Here is a 19,553-nt window from a genome sequence, read left to right as displayed (position 1 = left end):
CTAGCTAGGCTCCACATAATGTACATGTATATTATAAGTACATGCACTATCAGTGTACAAGTTGATTTTTTTTAATTTGACAGTGATGTTCATGATTTTTACATATTTTGGTATTTCGGAAAATTTTAGGTGTAATGTTAAATAATTAATTAGGTGATCCAGGACCAGTACCGAAGTTACCGAAATTTAAATTACACCGAAATAAAGGTGTTTAATAATACAGTACTCTAATTTCAGAAATTTTATTTACGAGGCCAAACTGAGACCATGTTAGGTGAACAGAAATTCTAGGTGCAGAGAAGCAGTTCCCTGTTGCATGATGCATGTTAGTGACATTTCAGAATTTAGGTAAGAAAAAGATGGACCGAAAGTACCGAAAACTGATAAAAGTGCGTGATTGTAATTGTGTGCACCGGAAATTAATTCTGAAATTAATTATTGCATGTCAGATAACATATCAGACTTGTGACTTGACACGTGCAATTATATCTACGCACGTGCATCTCCTGACTGTGTAGTGCAGTGCAGTGAAAGGTCCACACGTCGCAACCGCAGCTGCCAACTCCAAAAAATAGCGCGAGATGAATAGAGTAACAAGTCAACACATAACAGACTGGATCTGGACTGGTTCTGAACCAAACAACAATGGTCACATCGTCGACGACTGCTGCATTTGACGTTACGCAGACTCAGCAGATCAGCGACGATCAAAATAATTATTATTATTTTTGATGTGGGTCATACACCTTTCGCCGGAATTTCCTGCAATCTTCATACTCGTGACTGGACAGCAGCGCGGAGAACATTCACGATAAGTAGTTGGATGCTGTACGATCAATTGAAGATTTAGTCGACTCGATCGAGCAGACAGAACGCCATCGCTCATAATCCAAGCGATCGCTCGTCTCTCGAAACAAGTGAAAGAAAGCTCGAGGAAGTCGCTCGTCCTTTCCGCATTCCGGTATCTGGGCAGCTGAGTACGGGTACTTGAGTTGAATGCTGGACGTGTGTGCGCTCAGCATTGACAATGCATAGCAAGCATGGTAAGCAGGGCTGAGCATCGCTTGGTTGTGATCAGAGCGCTCTGATCTGGCTGAACTCAGCCGCTCCGGGTATAGCAACCTAGTGACTGGTGACCTGAATGCCGCTAGCGCTGTATGGTGGAGATAGGTGCGCTGCGGGATCACTCAACAGTAACTGTGCAATGAATAAGAATAGGGTGTGAATTGCAGCATAGCCACACAGATTCAGTGGTATGGCAGATAGTACAAGTGATGATGCCACTGCAGTGATGAATGGCAATGGAAAACACGCAGGGCACACTAGCGATGGGGCATGCGAGCTGCATGGTGTAGCCGGGCACACCGAACACAAGGCGGCGACAGTGACCAGGAATGGCCTGGCACCATTGACAATCCCAACTAGCGGTTCCAGTACGGATACACTGCAAGACTCGCAACGCACACCCACAGATGAGACTGGTGCGTTGGCTCAGCTAGTTCTGCCGCAGAGTGCACCACAGACACCCACCAAACCAGTCAATCACTATCCGTCCTGGAAGCGCGGGTCTACGGGATCGCCGTACAATGTCAAGGTTGGATCGACAACTCCGTCGCCGGCCGGGCGCACGGTGGAACGGTAAGCAATGCTGCATGGCTTGTGTGTGTGTGTGTGTGTGTGTGTGTGTGTGTGTGTGTGTGTGTGTGTGTGTGTGTGTGTGTGTGTGTGTGTGTGTGGCGCCTTTGTTGGTTCCAGGGTTCATATACTTTCTATTTGAAGTATACATACCCGTTAACCATGGACTGCTTCTGGCTAGATTAACTTTTTGTGTAATCAATGGTGCTAGTGAAGGTTATATCAGATCCACTCTGATTTAGCCACCCACACTAGTAGCAAGTACATGTATTACCTTCACTGGGGGCAGGGGCAACTGCAGTTGGATCCCGGAACGGATACCCTGATGCCGTCATCCTTGTTCTGCAAGTTGTCCTCACCCACTTACTGAGGTGTGGTGAGCCCATAAGTGGGATCATTTTCAAGTCCACCCAGAATATTGGGGATTTCAGGGGGTGTCGGCCGTTGGGCGTTTCAATAGCCAATTGAGTCCTCTTTCCAAGATTCCTTTTGAGTCTCTCTCCCCTCTCCCGGGGAGACCCACGTGACCAGTTTTGGCAGTGAGCAACAAGTACAGTACAGTGTGTGTGTGTGTGTGTGTGTGTGTGTGTGTGTGTGTGTGTGTGTGCGCGCGCGTGTGTGCGTGTGTACGTATGTGTGCACATGTGCGTGTGTGCATGTGGTGTGTGTGTGTGTGCGTGCGCGCGTGTGTGCGTGTGTACGTATGTGTGCACATGTGTGTGTGTGTGCATGTGGTGTGTGTGTGCGTGTGTGCATGTGGTGTGCGTGTGTGCATGTGGTGTGTGTGTGCGTGTGTGTGTGTTGGTATGGTGTGTGTGTGTGCACACGCACCCACCCACAGCGAGTATTTGATTTCCAAGAATTCTGCATAGAGATGGCACTGGCCAGTGTGTTTACAACATCCACAGCAGGTGTAAACACTAAACACTCTAAACACACGTACCATTGCTGCGGACATTGAGAAGTCAAGCGGCCACGGGGTGCTGGTCGTGTAGTCGCGAGCACTGCTGCTCCATTTTTAGTTTTTTACAGTGTTATAGTGCGTGTTTGCGCTAAGCAAGTAAGGGTGCCAGCCCCGGTCATTCCAATGGACTGCTATGTCTACAACAGTAGTACTGGAGTGTAGAGTGGTGCCTGCTCCCAGCTGCACATCTAGCTGGCAGTTGATTGCAAATAGTTTGTACATTCTTTTGTGTCACTATAGGCGTGTGGTGTGGGAAGGGGGTATTGCTGTCTTGCAAGTTTCCTTCTAAAGTTCCCTGTACACCTCTTGCTAGATCCTACAACATGGGGCTCCACTTGGCAACGGAAAATTGAAACCCATTTTTTTCGTTCCTGACACATGTTTTGGCTCCAAGAGGGGAGGGTATGACCAACACCCAGTAATATGGTACACCCCATGCAAGTGCACATGGACTATCCATTGCATTGTTCTCTTCCTGTCTTCCTCTCTCTCTCTCTCTCTCTCTCTCTCTCTCTCTCTCTCTCTCTCTCTCTCTCTCTCTCTCTCTCTCTCTCTCTCTCTCTCTCTCTCTCTCTCTCCCTCCCTCTCTCTCTCTCTCTCTCTCTCTCTCTCTCTCTCTCTCTCTCTCTCTCTCTCTCTCTCTCTCTCTCTCTTTCCTTTTTTAATTATTCCCATGACACCACTCACTGCCGCCAACCCTGGCATGCAGCTGTCGCATGGACGTGCTGAGTTGTAGCAAGGAGGCCAGTGAGTGGGCCTTGCAGGCCTGGACTAACAGTACGGCATGGAGAGCCCTGTGTGATATCGACCATGGTCGCCACAAGCTGATCAGGGTCATCATGGTAGGTCTCACGGTGGCTGCAGAGAGTAATAGTTTTACAACTCCTTGCTGTGTATAGGTTGAGCATTTGCAGGGTACTGCAATGATGCAGCATGCACTAGACAACAGTACGCAGCTAAAGCTTTGCACTACATGTACACTCTCATCCCGCCGTGTTTACCAGTATGTACATGTACTATTGTACACTAGCCGTTGTTCCATGGGCTGTTTTACTAGGGCTCGCCTGTTACTCACCTGCCACCATTATCCGATGATGTGTTGGTGAACCTGGAATTCGCTCAAGAATATTGTACGACTTCTTTTCTTCCCTGTGCTGTGTTGTTTTGTGTTCTGTTGTAGCACGACCGTCCCAGAGTCTTTCCCACTGGAAACCCGGTGGCATTTGAGCCTCAGTTTGTGCGCACAAACTGTTACTTCATTGTGTGGAACACGGCGGAAACAGTAAGCCAATGAGTGACATAATATGTTGTACGTTGTATATTGTATGTTGTATATTGTATGCATCTAAGACTCGTTAGCTGGGCTTTCCCATTGTCAAGCTTCTTCAGAGCGCGATCAACTCCTGTTTGATACCAACCCAATCCACTGATGCCACGCTCCCTCGTCATAGCAGTGTTATTGTCACAGGTACAGCACCGTTACATGCAATGTGATGATGTCATTATGACATCATTATCTCGGGTCACATCAGTAGTATTCAGTACGCAACACAATGCATGCATGCACACACTGCTCACTGATGGAACACACTGGCACGTGATAGTTCATCCTCCGATCACATCTTCTCTCTCATGACCTGCACACTCACACTAACACACAGGCTTCTATGGAGCAGGCACTGAGCGACCTGAAGGAAATCCGCCAACATCAAGCCGATGTTGTTGTGCTGATGATGGGCTGCCTGTTGCAGAAGGATGCATTTGACCACACCTGGGATACTGACTCACATGCTCTGCATGAGAGGACAGTAGTGGAAGTGAGTTGCTGCTGCTGCTGCTGCTGCTGCTGATGATGATGATGCTGGTTCACTGTGATTTTGAGGCCAGCTGTTCTTACAGCAAATGGTTGATTCTTACACAATGCAAATATGGTATATGGTAAACGGATTGCTTGTCCAGTATTATGATGATGGCTACATGTAGTCTTGTTGATCCTTGACTGAGACGTTTCCCCATGCACACCAGACTGACTTTGATGATGTGCGCACAAAGCAATGCAGACCTTGTCGATGACAATGGAAGTGAGCTAATGTTCTTTTTAGCAGTCCGCGTCTTTATGACCATACTGATCATGCCGAAGTCTAGGTTTCTGTGAAGTTGCAATGGCACGCACGTGACCAGTGATTGTATGGTCTTCTTGCACTGCAGGCTATGCTGGCTGATGCGGCTCTAGCAACCGATAACTTGACAATGGCGTTTGCCAGATGTGATGCTGATGTGGAAAGCAACGTGCTGCATCTGTTGTTCAAATCGATGCAGACCAAACTTGATGCTTCGTTCTTCCTACAGGTAACTTCACAAGAATTCTTCTAGTACAGTGTATGCGTTCGAAAAGGCACGTGAGAAATACGGATACATGTACCCAGAACTTGAGGACACGTTTTGGTAGTCTGCTGGTGGTACACGTAATTCATGTGCTTGAGCGTGTGATAGTGAGGACACTGGTGACATGAGAACAGCTTGTTTGCTTGTCCGCATGTCTCACTCTGCAGTAGCGTGGAGGCAGTTGCTGTGTATAACAGTCTGTTATCTGCACATTTCTACATCTGTTCTGTATATAGTACAAACGGCGAGAGGACCGATGAAGATTCTTCGTGCTTTCATTGGAAATCTGGTCCGGCTTTTCCCATAGCGCCCTCCATCTAGGTCTTCCGTAGGGTCATGATAGCATAGGAATGGATTCCACACGCACAGTATTACAGTATTACAGTATTACTGTGAACACACCAGTGTGTGTGGTATGCCGCTGCACCTGCAACAACAGAAAAGTAACCTTTGTGTGTGAATTTACTGTCTCTCTCCTCCTCGGTGCACGTATGCCATGTGTGTGTGTGTGTGTGTGTGTGTGTGTGTGTGTGTGTGTGTGTGTGTGTGTGTGTGTGTGTGTGTGTGTGTGTGTGTGTGTGTGTGTGTGTGTGTGTGTGTGTGCATGTGTGTGTGTTTTGTGTATGTATGTGTGTTTTGTGTATGCATGTGTGTTTTCAGTACCAGTACATTGCCTCGTTCTACGCTAGCTCTCGATTCCTGAACAACATCTGGTCCCTGTCGACTCGTGTGGAGCTGGACCTGGAGATGTGCTTGGAAGCACTTGTGGAAGGGCTGGACATTCACCTGAAGCAGGATGCTAGTCAAGAGATGATAGAGAATTACTTGCAACTGGTGACTGTGTTGACAGAGAGAGGCGCTCCCATAGACCACCTGGGTGTACTGAGCAATGCACATCCGAAGGCTGTCGAGGAGTTGGTGTATCAGTTGCGTATCATCAAGGACCACACGTTGGATTTGTCTGGTCTTCGCCTGCCCACCGTGCACCCGACACGCATCATGGCAATGGCAGAGCTACTGCATCGCGTCGATGTCTCCAACAACCAACTGCACCGTTTGCCGCTGGAGATCTTCCTGCTGCCAAACCTGGTGACATTCAAGGCAGCCCACAATCATCTTCAGTTCTTGCCGGCGTTCCCTCGCTGGAGATGTAGCAATCTTCAAGTGCTGGACGTATCGCACAACGAGCTCATCTGCCCTCTCGACTCACAGGACTACAACAACTTTACCCAGTTCCAACTGAACCCAGCCGACTCATCGGCCGCCACCAGCATGCTGGGTAAATCATCTCTGACGTACATGCCACTAGCATCGGAGCGGCAAGCCAGCCCATTCACGGCATCTACCAGCATGGCATTGGCACCAGAGCCGCCCAAAACGCAAGCGCCTCTTGCATCTCGCCTCCTAAGCAGCTTGAGTGGGCTGCTGTCAACACCGCCAACGGTGAAGCAGATCAAACGTACCACGTGCGTTCCACCCGACATCTTCACCATGAAGAATCTGACCTCGGTCAACCTGCGTTCGAATCGGCTGGAGGAGTTGCCCATTTGGGTGACTATCCTGCCCAAGCTCTGGTCCCTGGACCTGCGCGACAATCCTAACTTGCACAGGCTACCGCCGGAGCTGGCCAGGGCTCGGGGCTTGTTCCTGCTGAGAGTGGAAGGACTGCAGCTGACCAGTCCGCCGCCACAGGAACTGGAGCGGGGCTCCAAGGCAGTGGTGTGCTATCTGCGCAGCCAGTTGAAGCTCAGCATCAGCTACCGTCACATGAAGCTGATGGTTGTGGGTGAGACGGCGGCTGGCAAGACAACTCTCCTCAGCTGCCTATCTGGTGAGGTGAATTCACAGCGCACACACCAAGATGAACTACTTAGTACAGTGGGTGTTAGCATGGGTATGTACACATGTCAGAGACCCCGTGAGGGACGGCGAGGTGGGGACGCTGCCAGCCAGCCCGTCTACTTTCAGACATTGGACTTTGCCGGTCAGCACGAGTACGACAGCACTCACCAGTGCTTCTTCTCACACCGAGCCGTCTACGTGGGTGTGTTTGACATGATGCACGGCTACGATGGTATTGCTGCACTGCGGCCATGGCTGATGAGCATTCAGGCGTGCGCCCCCGGTTCTCCTGTCGTTCTGGTGGGCACTCATGCCGACCTGGCTTCACAAGCAGACGAGAACGACCTGCTTGCAGCCGCCCAGCAGGAGTGCAGTCTTGGACGACCAGCATCCTACTCCTCCAGCCTCGGTCTGCCAAAGATAGTCAGTGTCCATTTCGTGAGTGGCACGACCGGCGATGGGATCAACGCACTTAAGGAGACGATCTACATGGAGGCCGTGCAGCTGACAGATCCGCATAGCATCTTCAAGGAGCCCTACCTGGCACAGATGGTACCAGGCAGCTACTTAGAGCTGCACCAGCGATTGCAACGTGAAGCCGATGCCCTGAAGGCACGCGACTGTTGCCCGGTGATCAAGCACGAGCAGTTGCTGGAGCTGGTCAAGCAAGCACCACCACTGGATATTGAGGACAGCGAGGAGCTGGCACAAGCGTGTCGCTTTCTGCATGGCGTCGGTGTACTACTGCACTATGAGCCACCGCCGACGCGCTGTACGGACCCGCTCTACTTCATCGAGCCACAGTGGCTGAGCAACGCATTGGCCAGGATTGTGACGACGAGAGAGCGCAGCCTGGCGTACCGTGGTCTCCTGTCTACCGGTCATCTGCCGCTCATCTTCAAGGATCTCCTGGTCCCACCAGCGCTGTACTCCAGCTTCATGGACCTGCTGGAGACATTTGAGATTCTAGTACCGCTTGACAAAGATAACACGGTGTATCTAGTGCCGGCGCTGTTACCCAAACAAACAGAGAAGCTGCCAGTGCTCAGCGCCACCTGTTGTGTGGCACGTATCTATGACCTGGCCTTCATCCCGGCAGGCCTGTGGACACGACTCATCTCTCGCCTTGTGGCCTTCTTCGACCTGCAGCCCAGCTCCGTGGACACAGCAAGTGCATCTGTTGACGATGCCGATGCTCCCGTCACCAAGGCACAGAGCAATCTGTCCGCTCCTGCCACTCCCAATCCGACTTTGCAAGCCGCCCAGCAGCAACGCAGGGTATCCAGTCCCAGGAAAGGTGCATCTCTCAGTCTTCCCAACACTCCGCTGCATGCAGCAACCATGGAACCCACCATGACAGACAGTGGTAGCGGAAGTGCTGCTGGTGATGGTGATAGTGGTAGTGATAGAAGTGCTGCTGCTGGTGGTAACTTCGTATCAGTGGCCAGTCATGAGAGGAGCAGCAGCAGCGGCAACAGCACAGCAAGATTGCAGGATGTACTCAACAGACGTCGCAAGTGGCATTGCTGGCAGAACGGTGGCGTATTTTACCTACGCCAGCAACAGCGAGCAAGTGCCAGCACATCTGGGGCACAATCGAAAGTCAGCTCGCAGCTGGAGGAGAACTTCATTGTTGTCCAGGAAGGCCGTCATCCGTGCGAGTTGGTGCTGTTTGTGCAGTCGAATGATTTCCAGTGTGGTGCCGAACTGCTGTCCAACACGGTGACACAGCTTGACACTCTGCTCACAGAATGGTACCCGGGTCTTTGTGAAGAGCCATGTCAGGTACGGATACGGGTAGACTGATGAACGTGTGTGCTGCTTAGACATGTATTGGTACGAGTATGGTGTATAGGTGTGCACACTGACATAGTAATGCAGATAATGCTGCATGATGGAATGAAGTAATTTTCATCCATGTACGGTGTGCAGAGTTGGCATGCATTCACATTAACAATAGTCCACAGCGGTGGATCTAGGTGTATACCGTATTTCCCCGTTTATAAGTCGCACTCGATTATAAGTCGCACCCCCATTTTCAGGGTTGAGTAATATTGATTTGATGTATTGACTTCAGTAGTAAGTCATGCTCGATTGTAAGTCGCACCCCCTTTTTTACCCCTGAATTTTAGTGTAAAAATGTGCGACTTATATTCGGGGAAATACGGGTACTGTATGGTGTTGGCGTGCACAGCGGCGGCTCTAGGTGTATACAGTATACTGCATGGTGTTGGTGTGCCCTCCGTCATCATGCTGAACAGTATGCAGTGGCCCTTGTTTGTATTATGCTCTTTACACCGGCAATACAGACAACAGTGAAGCAAGACCAGCTAGCTAGCCTTGCTCCACTGGTGTACTACACGCTGTCCATACGGCATCCCAGCACTCTTAGCACACTGGGTGCATCCTCTCTCTATTATGCTGTTTACTATCTACCCGTGTTCTTGGTGTTTCCCTGTGTACATGTGTGATGCGTGATGTGTGTATGCGTGCGTGCGTGTGTGCTTGGGTGCGTGCGCGCGTGCTCGTGTGTGTGTGTGTGTGTGTGTGTGATGTGATGTGTGTGAAGGTTGAGCAGTTCATCCCATGTCCCAGTTGCATGCGCCTGGCCAGTCAGATGGCCGCACCGCCGGCTAAGCTGGTGGAGTGCTCGCATCTCTACACGATCAACGAATGTCTGGAGGCGGCGCAGAGCGGTCAGTTGACATTGCCATGCCCGGCGTGCGGCTGCGAGCAGAAGATCAGCGACATGGCCCCGGACCTGACGCTATGCGACCTGCCGTGTGTTGTTTCCATGACTCTTAATGAGCACATGCTGTTGGACAAGGACGAGAGAAACTGCCTGGGCCGCGGCGCATTTGGAGAGGTGAGTACATGGAGTGCCAACTCTGCGTCCCAGAGCAGTTGAGCAGCTTAGCATATCTAACGAAGCTCATCGATAAGTAACCTGTAATATTGTAGTAGTGCACCTTCGAGATGTATTTTCTTTATAATTCCTTCAATGCAGGCCAAAAATCTGCAATGCGGTTTGTAACTTTAAAAAAGGACTTGACATGCAGTTGCAGAATACATGTGTCCACTAAATGTGTACAGAGTGCAAGGTGACTACAACATACAACTTGCATAGGAATAAAATCTGTGTGCATGTGATCTGTGTGTTCATGCACAGGTGTATGCTGGTTTCTGGCAAGGCGCCGCTGCGGCTATCAAGCTTGTCTTACCCGAGGAGGGTAGGAGTGCAAGCAGTGAGGTGGTTCAGCTCTACCAGGTACTGCGCGACGAAGCAGATATCATGTCACGCTTGCACCATCCGCGAATACTAACCCTTCTTGGTGAGTCGTTGTGGGGTGATGCTGATGTCACAAAACCTGAGTTTTGAGTTTATAGAAACGGTACATGTACTGTTGTGGACATGGAAATCCGGGAAATCCCCGGTTGAGAAGGCAAGCGGCCACGCCGCATGCTGGCCTTGGAGCCGCCGTGAGCACTGCTGCTCCATTTCTTACGGTGTGTATTGTGGACTTCGTGGACTGGTACAAGCAACATGTCATACCTGGCATTATGCCCATAACTGCATGAGTGCTGCACTTATTTACATGCTCCCCACCAAGATTTGGTTCTTATTTACATGCTCCCCACCAAGATATGGTTCTTATTTACATGCTCCCCACCAAGATATGGTTCTTATTTACATGCTCCCCACCAAGATATGGTTCTTATTTACATGCTCCCCACCAAGATATGGTTCTTATTTACATGCTCCCCACCTATAGATATGGTTCTTATTTACATGCTCCCCACCTATAGATATGGTTCTTATTTACATGCTCCCCACCTATAGATATGGTTCTTATTTACATGCTCCCCACCTATAGATATGGTTCTTATTTACATGCTCCCCACCTATAGATATGGTTCTTATTTACATGCTCCCCACCTATAGATATGGTTCTTATTTACATGCTCCCCACCTATAGATATGGTTCTTATTTACATGCTCCCCACCTATAGATATGGTTCTTATTTACATGCTCCCCACCTATAGATATGGTTCTTATTTACATGCTCCCCACCTATAGATATGGTTCTTATTTACATGCTCCCCACCTATAGATATGGTTCTTATTTACATGCTCCCCACCTATAGATATGGTTCTTATTTACATGCTCCCCACCTATAGATATGGTTCTTATTTACATGCTCCCCACCTATAGATATGGTTCTTATTTACATGCTCCCCACCTATAGATATGGTTCTTATTTACATGCTCCCCACCTATAGATATGGTTCTTATTTACATGCTCCCCACCTATAGATATGGTTCTTATTTACATGCTCCCCACCTATAGATATGGTTCTTATTTACATGCTCCCCACCTATAGATATGGTTCTTATTTACATGCTCCCCACCTATAGATATGGTTCGCTACTTGCAAGTGTACTAGTAATTGAAAACAGTTCGCAACAAAGGGTCAATGTTGTAGGGGCTAAAAGTTAAAACAGGGACATGGTTCGTTATTCATCACAAAGTTTGCTACATGTAACTTACATCCGAGTTTCTTATAAGTGGAGTTGACTGTACTTACCGCATCAGTTACCAGCATCAGTGCCGGTGGTTGGAAAGAGACAGGACATTACGAGAAGAGCAGTGTAATGCTTCTGCCGACAGGCATGCCCCACTTGAACGCTCAGATAGCTGTATTGTGTGTGTGTGTGCATGTGCCCGGTCTGACTTACCTGTGTGTACAGGTGTGTGCCTGTCACCTAGCGCCGTAGTGCTGGAGCTGGCACCGCAGGGAACGCTGCGTGATGCCGTGCGCAAGCGTAACGGCCTGTCCTGCTCGCTGGTTCATCGTATCATCAGGCAGGTGAGAGCCGCCACTACACAACTACTAGTACAAACTTTCTGTCTTGTCTTTCCTTTCCCTTCTGGTGTTGTTGTTGTTGTTGTTGTTGTTGTTGTTGTTGTTGTTGTTCCTCCTCCTGCTGTTGCTGTTGCTGCTGGGGATGATGGTGTTGTCAACTTGTTGACACACTGTTTGTAATTGCAGGCAACACAGACTTAGAAGTTCATTTGATTTGTTCATCGATTATGAGGAACAGCACTCATTGTCACTTTATCAGTGAGCAACCATATTCATACTTCATAGACATTCTTTTAGCGGACCTGTCACAATCCGGATGTACGTGAAATGCTCATTTCTAAACATGAGGACAAAGGCGATTGACAGCCAGCAAGAAGGAAGTAATAATTATTTGGAATCAGTTATGATGTTGCAAACTGCATGCCCGCATGTACAACGGTGCACTACAGATTGCTCAAGGCTTGCAGTACTTGCATGAGAACAACATCATCTTCAGAGACCTAAAGCCGGATAACGTCCTGGTGTGGTCCATCGAATTGCCAACCGTACGCCAGCACCATCCAGCACAGACGCCGACAGCATCAACCGCGGCGGTGTTCGCGGAGCCACGTCCCCGCTCACGTAGCGTATCGGCATTGAAAGGTGGCGTGTGCGTCAAACTGGCCGATTACAGCCTGGCCAAGTACGCGTCCAGCGGCGGTACTCTCCTCCAGGCTAAAGGTACTATCTTGCTCAGTGTGTTCAGTTGTTAGTTAGGGACGGTGCACAATCACCTGTGTTGTTAGTTAGGGATGGTGCACAATCACCAGCAGGGGCGTAGGAAGCAGTTTAATATTGGTGCGGCGAAATTGTGAGAGGGGGTCCGGGGGTCCTCGCCCGGGATTTTTTTGAAAATTGGGCCTAAAAGGCCATCTTTTAATGCTACAGAATAATATGAGAAATAAGAATATGCATGCTGATGATACACCGCATTGTCGATGTAAAACATGATACCTGTACAAGAGTCGACAAGCCATCAACAAGGTTGAAATGTAAAAAAATAAAATGAAAAAATTCGAAAATTATTGGTCCGGCAACCGCCGGGCCTGTCGGACCGGTTCCTACGCCCATGACCAGTGCACCATGGGTTTCTGTTGACAAGTTGTCGGTCGGAAATTCTTGGTCCCTGGATATTGTGGATACGCTTCTTCAACTGTTCTGCACATCTGAGCGTTACATCATCATCTTGGGTCAGGATGTGCCCGAACATGTTTGTGTTTCATAGCAGGATCTCAGATACAATGTACAATGTATGCGAATACCGGTAATCCTATAGACAACTTTGCAAATAACAACCTTGGATTTAGCAACAACTCGCAAATAACTACAATATCGTCAGACCGAGTAGCCGCTTGACTGCATACGGTTAACCTCACGAATAACAACCACTCGCGAATAACGACAACTCGCGAATAATGACAACTCACAACACTTTTCTCATGGCCGATCGAGGGGTGTTATTCACAAGATTGACTGTATGGTATGTTGATATGTGTGCACAGGTACAGAAGGCTATATGGCGCCGGAGGTGGTGAGTGGCTGCATGGAGCGAAGATTTGCCTATGACTGCAAGGTGAGAGCCAAACATACCATTTGCTGCAGCACATGTGCTAGAAAACATATAATACTAGAATAGAAAAATGCTGGGAAGAGATCAATTTTACGTTTGGTTAAAACTGTTTTGAGGATGATCATAGGAAAAGCTATGCTGCGGGACATGAGTACATGTATAAGTGTGTTAGAAATTGAATGGTGCATTGGATCTCATGAAGGTTTAACTAAAATGAGCTCCGGTATGTTGTGGAGTAGGATGTGGTTATATCTACTTCAAAGTACTTGGGAGACAGCGTAAGACCATAACTTGTTAGTGCCCAAAATAATGTGTATTTTTACCCAGGAGTTGGAAGCTCCGCATGATCTGCGGTCTGTGCCAGTCGTGAGCGCGATTGTGACTTGCTAGCCCCCAAAGTGGCCCAGAGCGCAATGCCACGCGTGAGTGTGCACAAATCCGCCCTGCCCCGAGGGCGACTAGAGCGGGCAGCCTGGGAGCGAACCCCACTTCGTTTCACTTTCCACTCGTCCGGGTCGTTTTCGGCCCTAACGTTAGATGCTACTTGCTGGTGTAGAGTAAACCCTGTCACCATGGTTACCAGGGACTATTGGACCATTCTGATACAGTTTCCATGTATGGCAGAGGACCACGCGGTGTCATTTCCAGTCACACCGCCCTAGCTAGATAAAGGGGACCACTTGTACACAGAGAACCCGTCCGGGGGCTTCTTGAGCGGTGATCAGCATGGATAGGTCTCACTGTGTAGTGCTGGCAGCTAGATTGAGTGCATTTGTTACTTCTTACAATGTAAGTTGACTGCAGCGTCTGATTTGGACTTATTATGTGTTGCAGGCGGACCTCTTCTCTCTCGGCGTGGTTATGTTTGAGTGTGTGGTCGCTCAGCGGCCGTTCTGGCAGCTCGGGAAGTGGAAGTTCATGGAGTACGCCCAGGAGGGCCGATGTCCGTCCATGAAGAAGGGACTGGAAGGTAAGAGAATACACCGTCCTCCGCAATTACCTGTTGGCTATGGCATGGAGCTCGGCTTGCACTAAGCAAATTTTGCATAGCTTTGGCAGCTGGCAGGTTACAGTTTGTTAACTTCCATGTACAGTCAAACCTGTCGTAAGCGACCGCCCCTTAGTGCAAGAAAAAGCGGTCTCTTACGGCAGATGTATGGTAAATCCGGCATACCGGGCATGCATATATGCTTCCATGTACAGTCAGTATCGCCTATAGCGTTGGTGTTTGATTTTGAGCATTTTATCACTATAAGCGATATATTACTATGACCGATACTGCATGCAATGTATGCGAGTGGGGTGTCAAACGACTCAGCGCGCCGTGCACATACGCACTACATACATGTACAATGTCATGTTGCTGGCTGTAGCTCCTGACACACAAAATCAGGATTTCCTCATGATGGAGGCATATTTTGGCAACTTGTACAAGCAAAACTCACCAAACAACACTCACTGGACAAGTTCTTCACGAAGAAGTAACACCCTGTTCTCCTCTGACATCGCTTGATTTTTCATCAATCACTATAACCAATGCAAAATAGTGTGATAAACATCTTTTGAAATAGGAATTTGATCACTATAGGCGATATATTACTATAGACGATTATTACTATACGCGATAACTGTGTATACTTAGTTATGGCAAATGAAAATGAATTTGAGAAATTGATCACTATATCCGGTATATTACTATAGCCGCCAACCTTATAGGCGATACGGACTGTACTCAAATCGACGAGAATAATGTGATTTTTAATATCATTTTATTGGATATTCAATAGAATATAGTGGTGCACAAACCCAAGAATAGTGCACATACCAGGGCTAATCTTGAGAGCTACAGCGCAGCCTCAGTACAGGCCAGGGCCAGTTGATCGCACTTGCAAGACAGCGCATTTTCACACCTTGCAGTTGACAGCGCACTGGCAAGTACAGTTTCGCACCTGACTGAACCTGGGTCGCGGTCGCTTACAGCAGATTTGAATGCAGCCATTGTGCATGAAATCGCGGTCGCTGGTCGCGCACAGCAGATGGTCGCTCTGGACAGATCAGTTTGTATGTGAAACCGTCGGTGCATGGAAAATCGGTCGCTAACGGTAGATGGTCGCCTACAGCAGAGGTCGCTAACGACAGATTTGACTGTATATCATTAGCACCGTGTGTGGATACAGACAGATTGTGTATCTGCAGCAGCTCCAGCCAGCTTGTGTGACTAGTGGGAAGAATGTTGGAAAAGCACCCCAGCGACGTCAACTATGATGTCATCACCTTGAGTTTGTGATGGCCATTTTCTTGGGTGTATGTTATTTCAACTTATTTGTTCGTATTTCGTATTCATGCCCAGGCTACGGTGATGAGCGTAGCGTGGATGAAACCACCAACCCAAGTGAAGCAGACCCGCTACGCATGAGCAGCAACTCATCCACCGGCAGTGCAGAGAAGCTGGACCGTGACGGTGATGGTGCACGCGTGGCGGACTCTGACACCGTGTCTCTCAGCTCGCTGTACTCGGTCAAGACGGCGACCGACCTGGATGATCCAGACGGTGCGGTTGTAGTCTCCTCTCTCTATTCTCGTGTAGTGTACGTGAAGAGGGCGAGTAGCAGTGATCTCCGAGATGACGAACAGGTCAGCAATAGCGGTGATGATGCCAAGGACAATGCCGAGGATGAAAGCGAGGACGAGTCATGCCTGGAGCTATGCATGCAGTCATTGCTACGCCGCTGCATGACAGCACGCTCCCACCTGCGGCCAAGCGCGCAGGAAGTGGCACAGCTGATGGCCGTATGTCACGGCACTACTGACCCAGCGGACACAATGCAGATCAGCTGCGAAACTGGCCTGGCTCACTTTGCCGCCGAGCCACCGCATTCGGTTAACAAAACGCATCGCATCTGGTCATGCGCCGGTAATGAAACACGCCTGGTGTGCCTCTCCTTGCCTGGCATGCGGATCAAGTCGGCACAGTTCTCTAACCCGGCCAGCAAGAACTCCACTGAGCTGAGTCCCGCGTCCAGATTCAGCGCAGTGGCCTGTACACCAATGCCACGACGACGTGGTCAGCGCGTGTCCGCCGGTGCTCTCGTGTGGTTGGCAACACTGAGCGGACATCTAGTGGCTCTGAACGGCGATAGCATGCAGCTTGAAGGGTTCGCACGGCTGCCGGCAAGCGTTGTCAGCATGGTGATGCTGCCAAGTGCGACCGTCAAGCGTCACAACCACAGCAGCAATGACTTGCTGATGGTGGTGGGTCTACTCGATGGCCGTGTGGCTGTCATCAAGGCCACACAGAAGGACGGCCACCTCAAGGTCGCCCTGTGGGAGCAACTGAACGTCACCTGTGTTGCCACGGGCATGCACGCCGTTTCTTGTATAGCCATGGCGGCCAATCGCAAAGTTCTGTGGCTAGCGCATGGCAGTAAGATCATCGCTGTCGACGTGGCACAGCTGAGTAAGCTGCGCTCCTGGGAGAGCGGCCATCAGGGTGACTTCCGTCGCGGAGGTGTTCGTTGTTTATGCCCGGTCAATGTGTCCGGTCTTGACAGCTTCTCGTTGTCTGTGGATGTGGATGAGAGTGCTGGTAACGCTGGCGGTGGCGGTGGCGGCAGTGCTGCTAATGTCCAGGACTGCAGTCAGCCGGTTCTGTGCAGTAGCTTTCATCGCTGCAGCACTGTACGCCTATGGAATAGCCAGGGCCAGCTGCTAGCAGAGATCAACTGCGAGTAAGTGTAGATCCCTCAAGTGGCTGTATGCTGTACATGTAGTGTGGTCAGCGTATGGGGTTGATATCCGATGTGTAGATCTACTCTACACACGATGTGCATTGAGCAGTGTATTCGACCTGCCTTGATCTTCAGCCCTGTTTGTGTATCTACACGTGATGATCTTACCACTATACTATGCCTGGGTACAGTACTGCTGGCTAGCTATTCTCCAGTTGCAAGCAATGGAATCTAGGCCGATGTACATGTGCATGTTTAGCACCGCGAGGTGTGTGTGTGTGTGTGTGTGTGTGTGTGTGTGTGTGTGTGTGTGTGTGTGTGTGTGTGTGTGTGTGTGTGTGTGTGTGTGTGTGTGTGTGCGTGTATGTATGTTAGCAAGCATTACCTTCACCGGGGGCAGGGGTAACTGCAGTTGGATCCCGGGACGGATACCCTGATGCCGTCAATCCTTTTTCTGCACCTTGTCCTCACCCACTTACTGAGGTGTGGTGAGCCCATAAGTGGGATAATTTTCCAAGTCCACCCATAGTTTGGGGATTTCAGGGGGTGTCGGCCGTTGAGCGGTTTAATAGCCAATTGAGTCATCTTTCGAAGATTCCTTTTGAGTCTCTCTCCTTTCTCCCAAGGGGAGACCCACGTGGCCAGTAATGGCAGTGAGCAAGTACATGTATGTATGTGTGCGTGTGTGTGTGTGTGTGTGTGTGTGTGTGTGTTTTCTACAGGGATAGTCTCCCTCAAGACAAAGAGCGGTCAGCAAAGTTAGCAAGCCAAGTAGTGTGCCTGTACAGCTACGACCAGTATCTCTGGGTCGGCACTCGCTCGGGATATCTCCTCGTTTACGACATTGTCACGCACAGTCTGATCACGGCAGTGCGGTATCACTCGCGTGTCAACTGGATTGGAGCAGCGGCACGTGTTGCGGAGAACCCCAAGCATAGCGTGTGCAGTGTTATTGTTTGCGGTGAGCCGCTGCGTGACATCACACCACAGCCCGGTGGCAGTATGGGTAGTCCGGTGGTGAGCAGCCCACCACCACCTTTAGTCTCCGCTAGTCAAGTTCAGGATGGCGGCGGTGCAAAGTTTGTACAGCTGGATCTGCTTCTGGACTAAGCGCACCCATATGTACATGCAGTGTCATGATGGCGCCACTACTGCAGCTACAGCCTGCACACAAACGCCTAGTACTCTCCGTACCATTCGGGTCTCTGAACCTTCAAGTGCATATTGGGCATTTATAGGCAAAGATTAGTTTAGCCCATTATCATCATCATGTATGCTGTGATCAGTTTAGCCCATTATCATCATCATGTATGCTGTGATCAGTTTAGCCCATTATCATCATCATGTATGCTGTGATCAGTTTAGCCCATTATCATCATCATGTATGCTGTGATCAGTTTAGCCCATTATCATCATCATGTATGCTGTGATCAGTTTAGCCCATTATCATCATCATGTATGCTGTGATCAGTTTAGCCCATTATCATCATCATGTATGCTGTGATGATCTTTTCACTAAGGGACTCACTATACTGATACACTTGAGGAAAACATTCCTTGATGCATTTGCTGGCTGACATGTACATCATTTCCCCAACACTTGTGTAATGCTTGCGTTGAGTGCGTGCACACTGCACACGTACATATTGCTTTTTTCATTTCTGTTTTTGTTAAAATAAAAAAATCAATATTGCAGTGTCCCTGATCTGCAGTCTCACCAGTACACTACGAGCGTACCTCCACTCACCAGCTTATAACACATACATGGCTTAGTGCTCTTCCTGTGTTTGAGGTTTGAACTATATTATAAAATATTTTTTATTACTTTAAGGCTAGGTTTCCAATGGCATGGCAGGCCCATGACCGGATGACCAGACACGTTCACATGAGTATAATATCCACACAGTCTCCGTCTGCCCTTGTGTATTGCTTTACTATAGATATCGTCAAATTATTACTTTTTCCTATCCGATATTGGGCCAATGGCTATAATAAAATACTAATACAACTTTTTGAACGTTTGGCAGTGACCTAAACGGCCGGGGCAGTGCATGCTGTGAAGATCTGAACATTTCCCCAGGGAAATGATTACCGGTACAGTCAGACCTCGCTTATCCGGTCCTCGTTTATCCGGATCCCTCGCCATCCGGAAGATAATCACTGCTTACCGATTTACAGCATATGACATGCACACATACAGTGTGTGTGTTCGATTATCCGGTTCCCTCGCCTATCCGGATTTTTTTCTGGAAAACGGATGTGTGCGGTTTTGCGAGGTCTGACCGTACCACATTTTGAGAGAAGGTTTTTAGAAGGATAGAGAATTCTGCCTAGTATAAAGTGGCCCTGACATAACAGAGCCAGTTTCTCTGACTACTAGTAACACATACCCATGTTACATGATAAATATTATTATTGATACATGTAATGGCTTCATGTAGTATGACTAATCTCCCACAAGAGCTCAGGTTTCGCCGTGCAGACGAACAAACACAAATGGTGAAATCCAAGGTGCATGCTAT

General features: G+C 49.1%; 1 protein-coding gene across 1 annotated transcript; it reads left to right on the top strand.

Annotated features, from left to right (window-relative positions):
- Window positions 1-614: 614 nt before the first annotated feature.
- On the top strand, window positions 615-19,044 carry LOC135820827 (uncharacterized). The gene is made up of 14 exons (XM_065333870.1): window positions 615-1,638; window positions 3,309-3,441; window positions 3,780-3,881; window positions 4,261-4,416; window positions 4,808-4,948; window positions 5,645-8,611; window positions 9,396-9,692; window positions 9,996-10,158; window positions 11,579-11,697; window positions 12,144-12,414; window positions 13,236-13,306; window positions 14,138-14,273; window positions 15,654-17,031; window positions 17,754-19,044. Exons 1-14 carry the CDS (start codon window positions 1,256-1,258, stop codon window positions 18,139-18,141), a joined length of 6,705 nt encoding a protein of 2,234 aa, XP_065189942.1. The 5' UTR covers window positions 615-1,255; the 3' UTR covers window positions 18,142-19,044.
- The last annotated feature ends 509 nt before the right edge of the window (window positions 19,045-19,553 follow it).

This window comes from Sycon ciliatum, chromosome 1 (genome assembly GCF_964019385.1).
Source record: "Sycon ciliatum chromosome 1, ocSycCili1.1, whole genome shotgun sequence".
In the NCBI taxonomy this organism is placed as follows: domain Eukaryota; kingdom Metazoa; phylum Porifera; class Calcarea; order Leucosolenida; family Sycettidae; genus Sycon; species Sycon ciliatum.
This window is presented reverse-complemented; position numbering and strand designations above follow the sequence as displayed.

Excerpts from the sequence above, each read along its gene's own strand:
- LOC135820827 (XM_065333870.1), top strand. The coding sequence starts at position 1,256 with ATGGCAGATAGTACAAGTGATGATGCCACTGCAGTGATGAATGGCAAT. Across the intron at positions 3,442-3,779 it reads AGCTGATCAGGGTCATCATG|CACGACCGTCCCAGAGTCTT; the intron begins GTAGGTCTCACG and ends GTTCTGTTGTAG. Across the intron at positions 13,307-14,137 it reads GATTTGCCTATGACTGCAAG|GCGGACCTCTTCTCTCTCGG; the intron begins GTGAGAGCCAAA and ends TATGTGTTGCAG.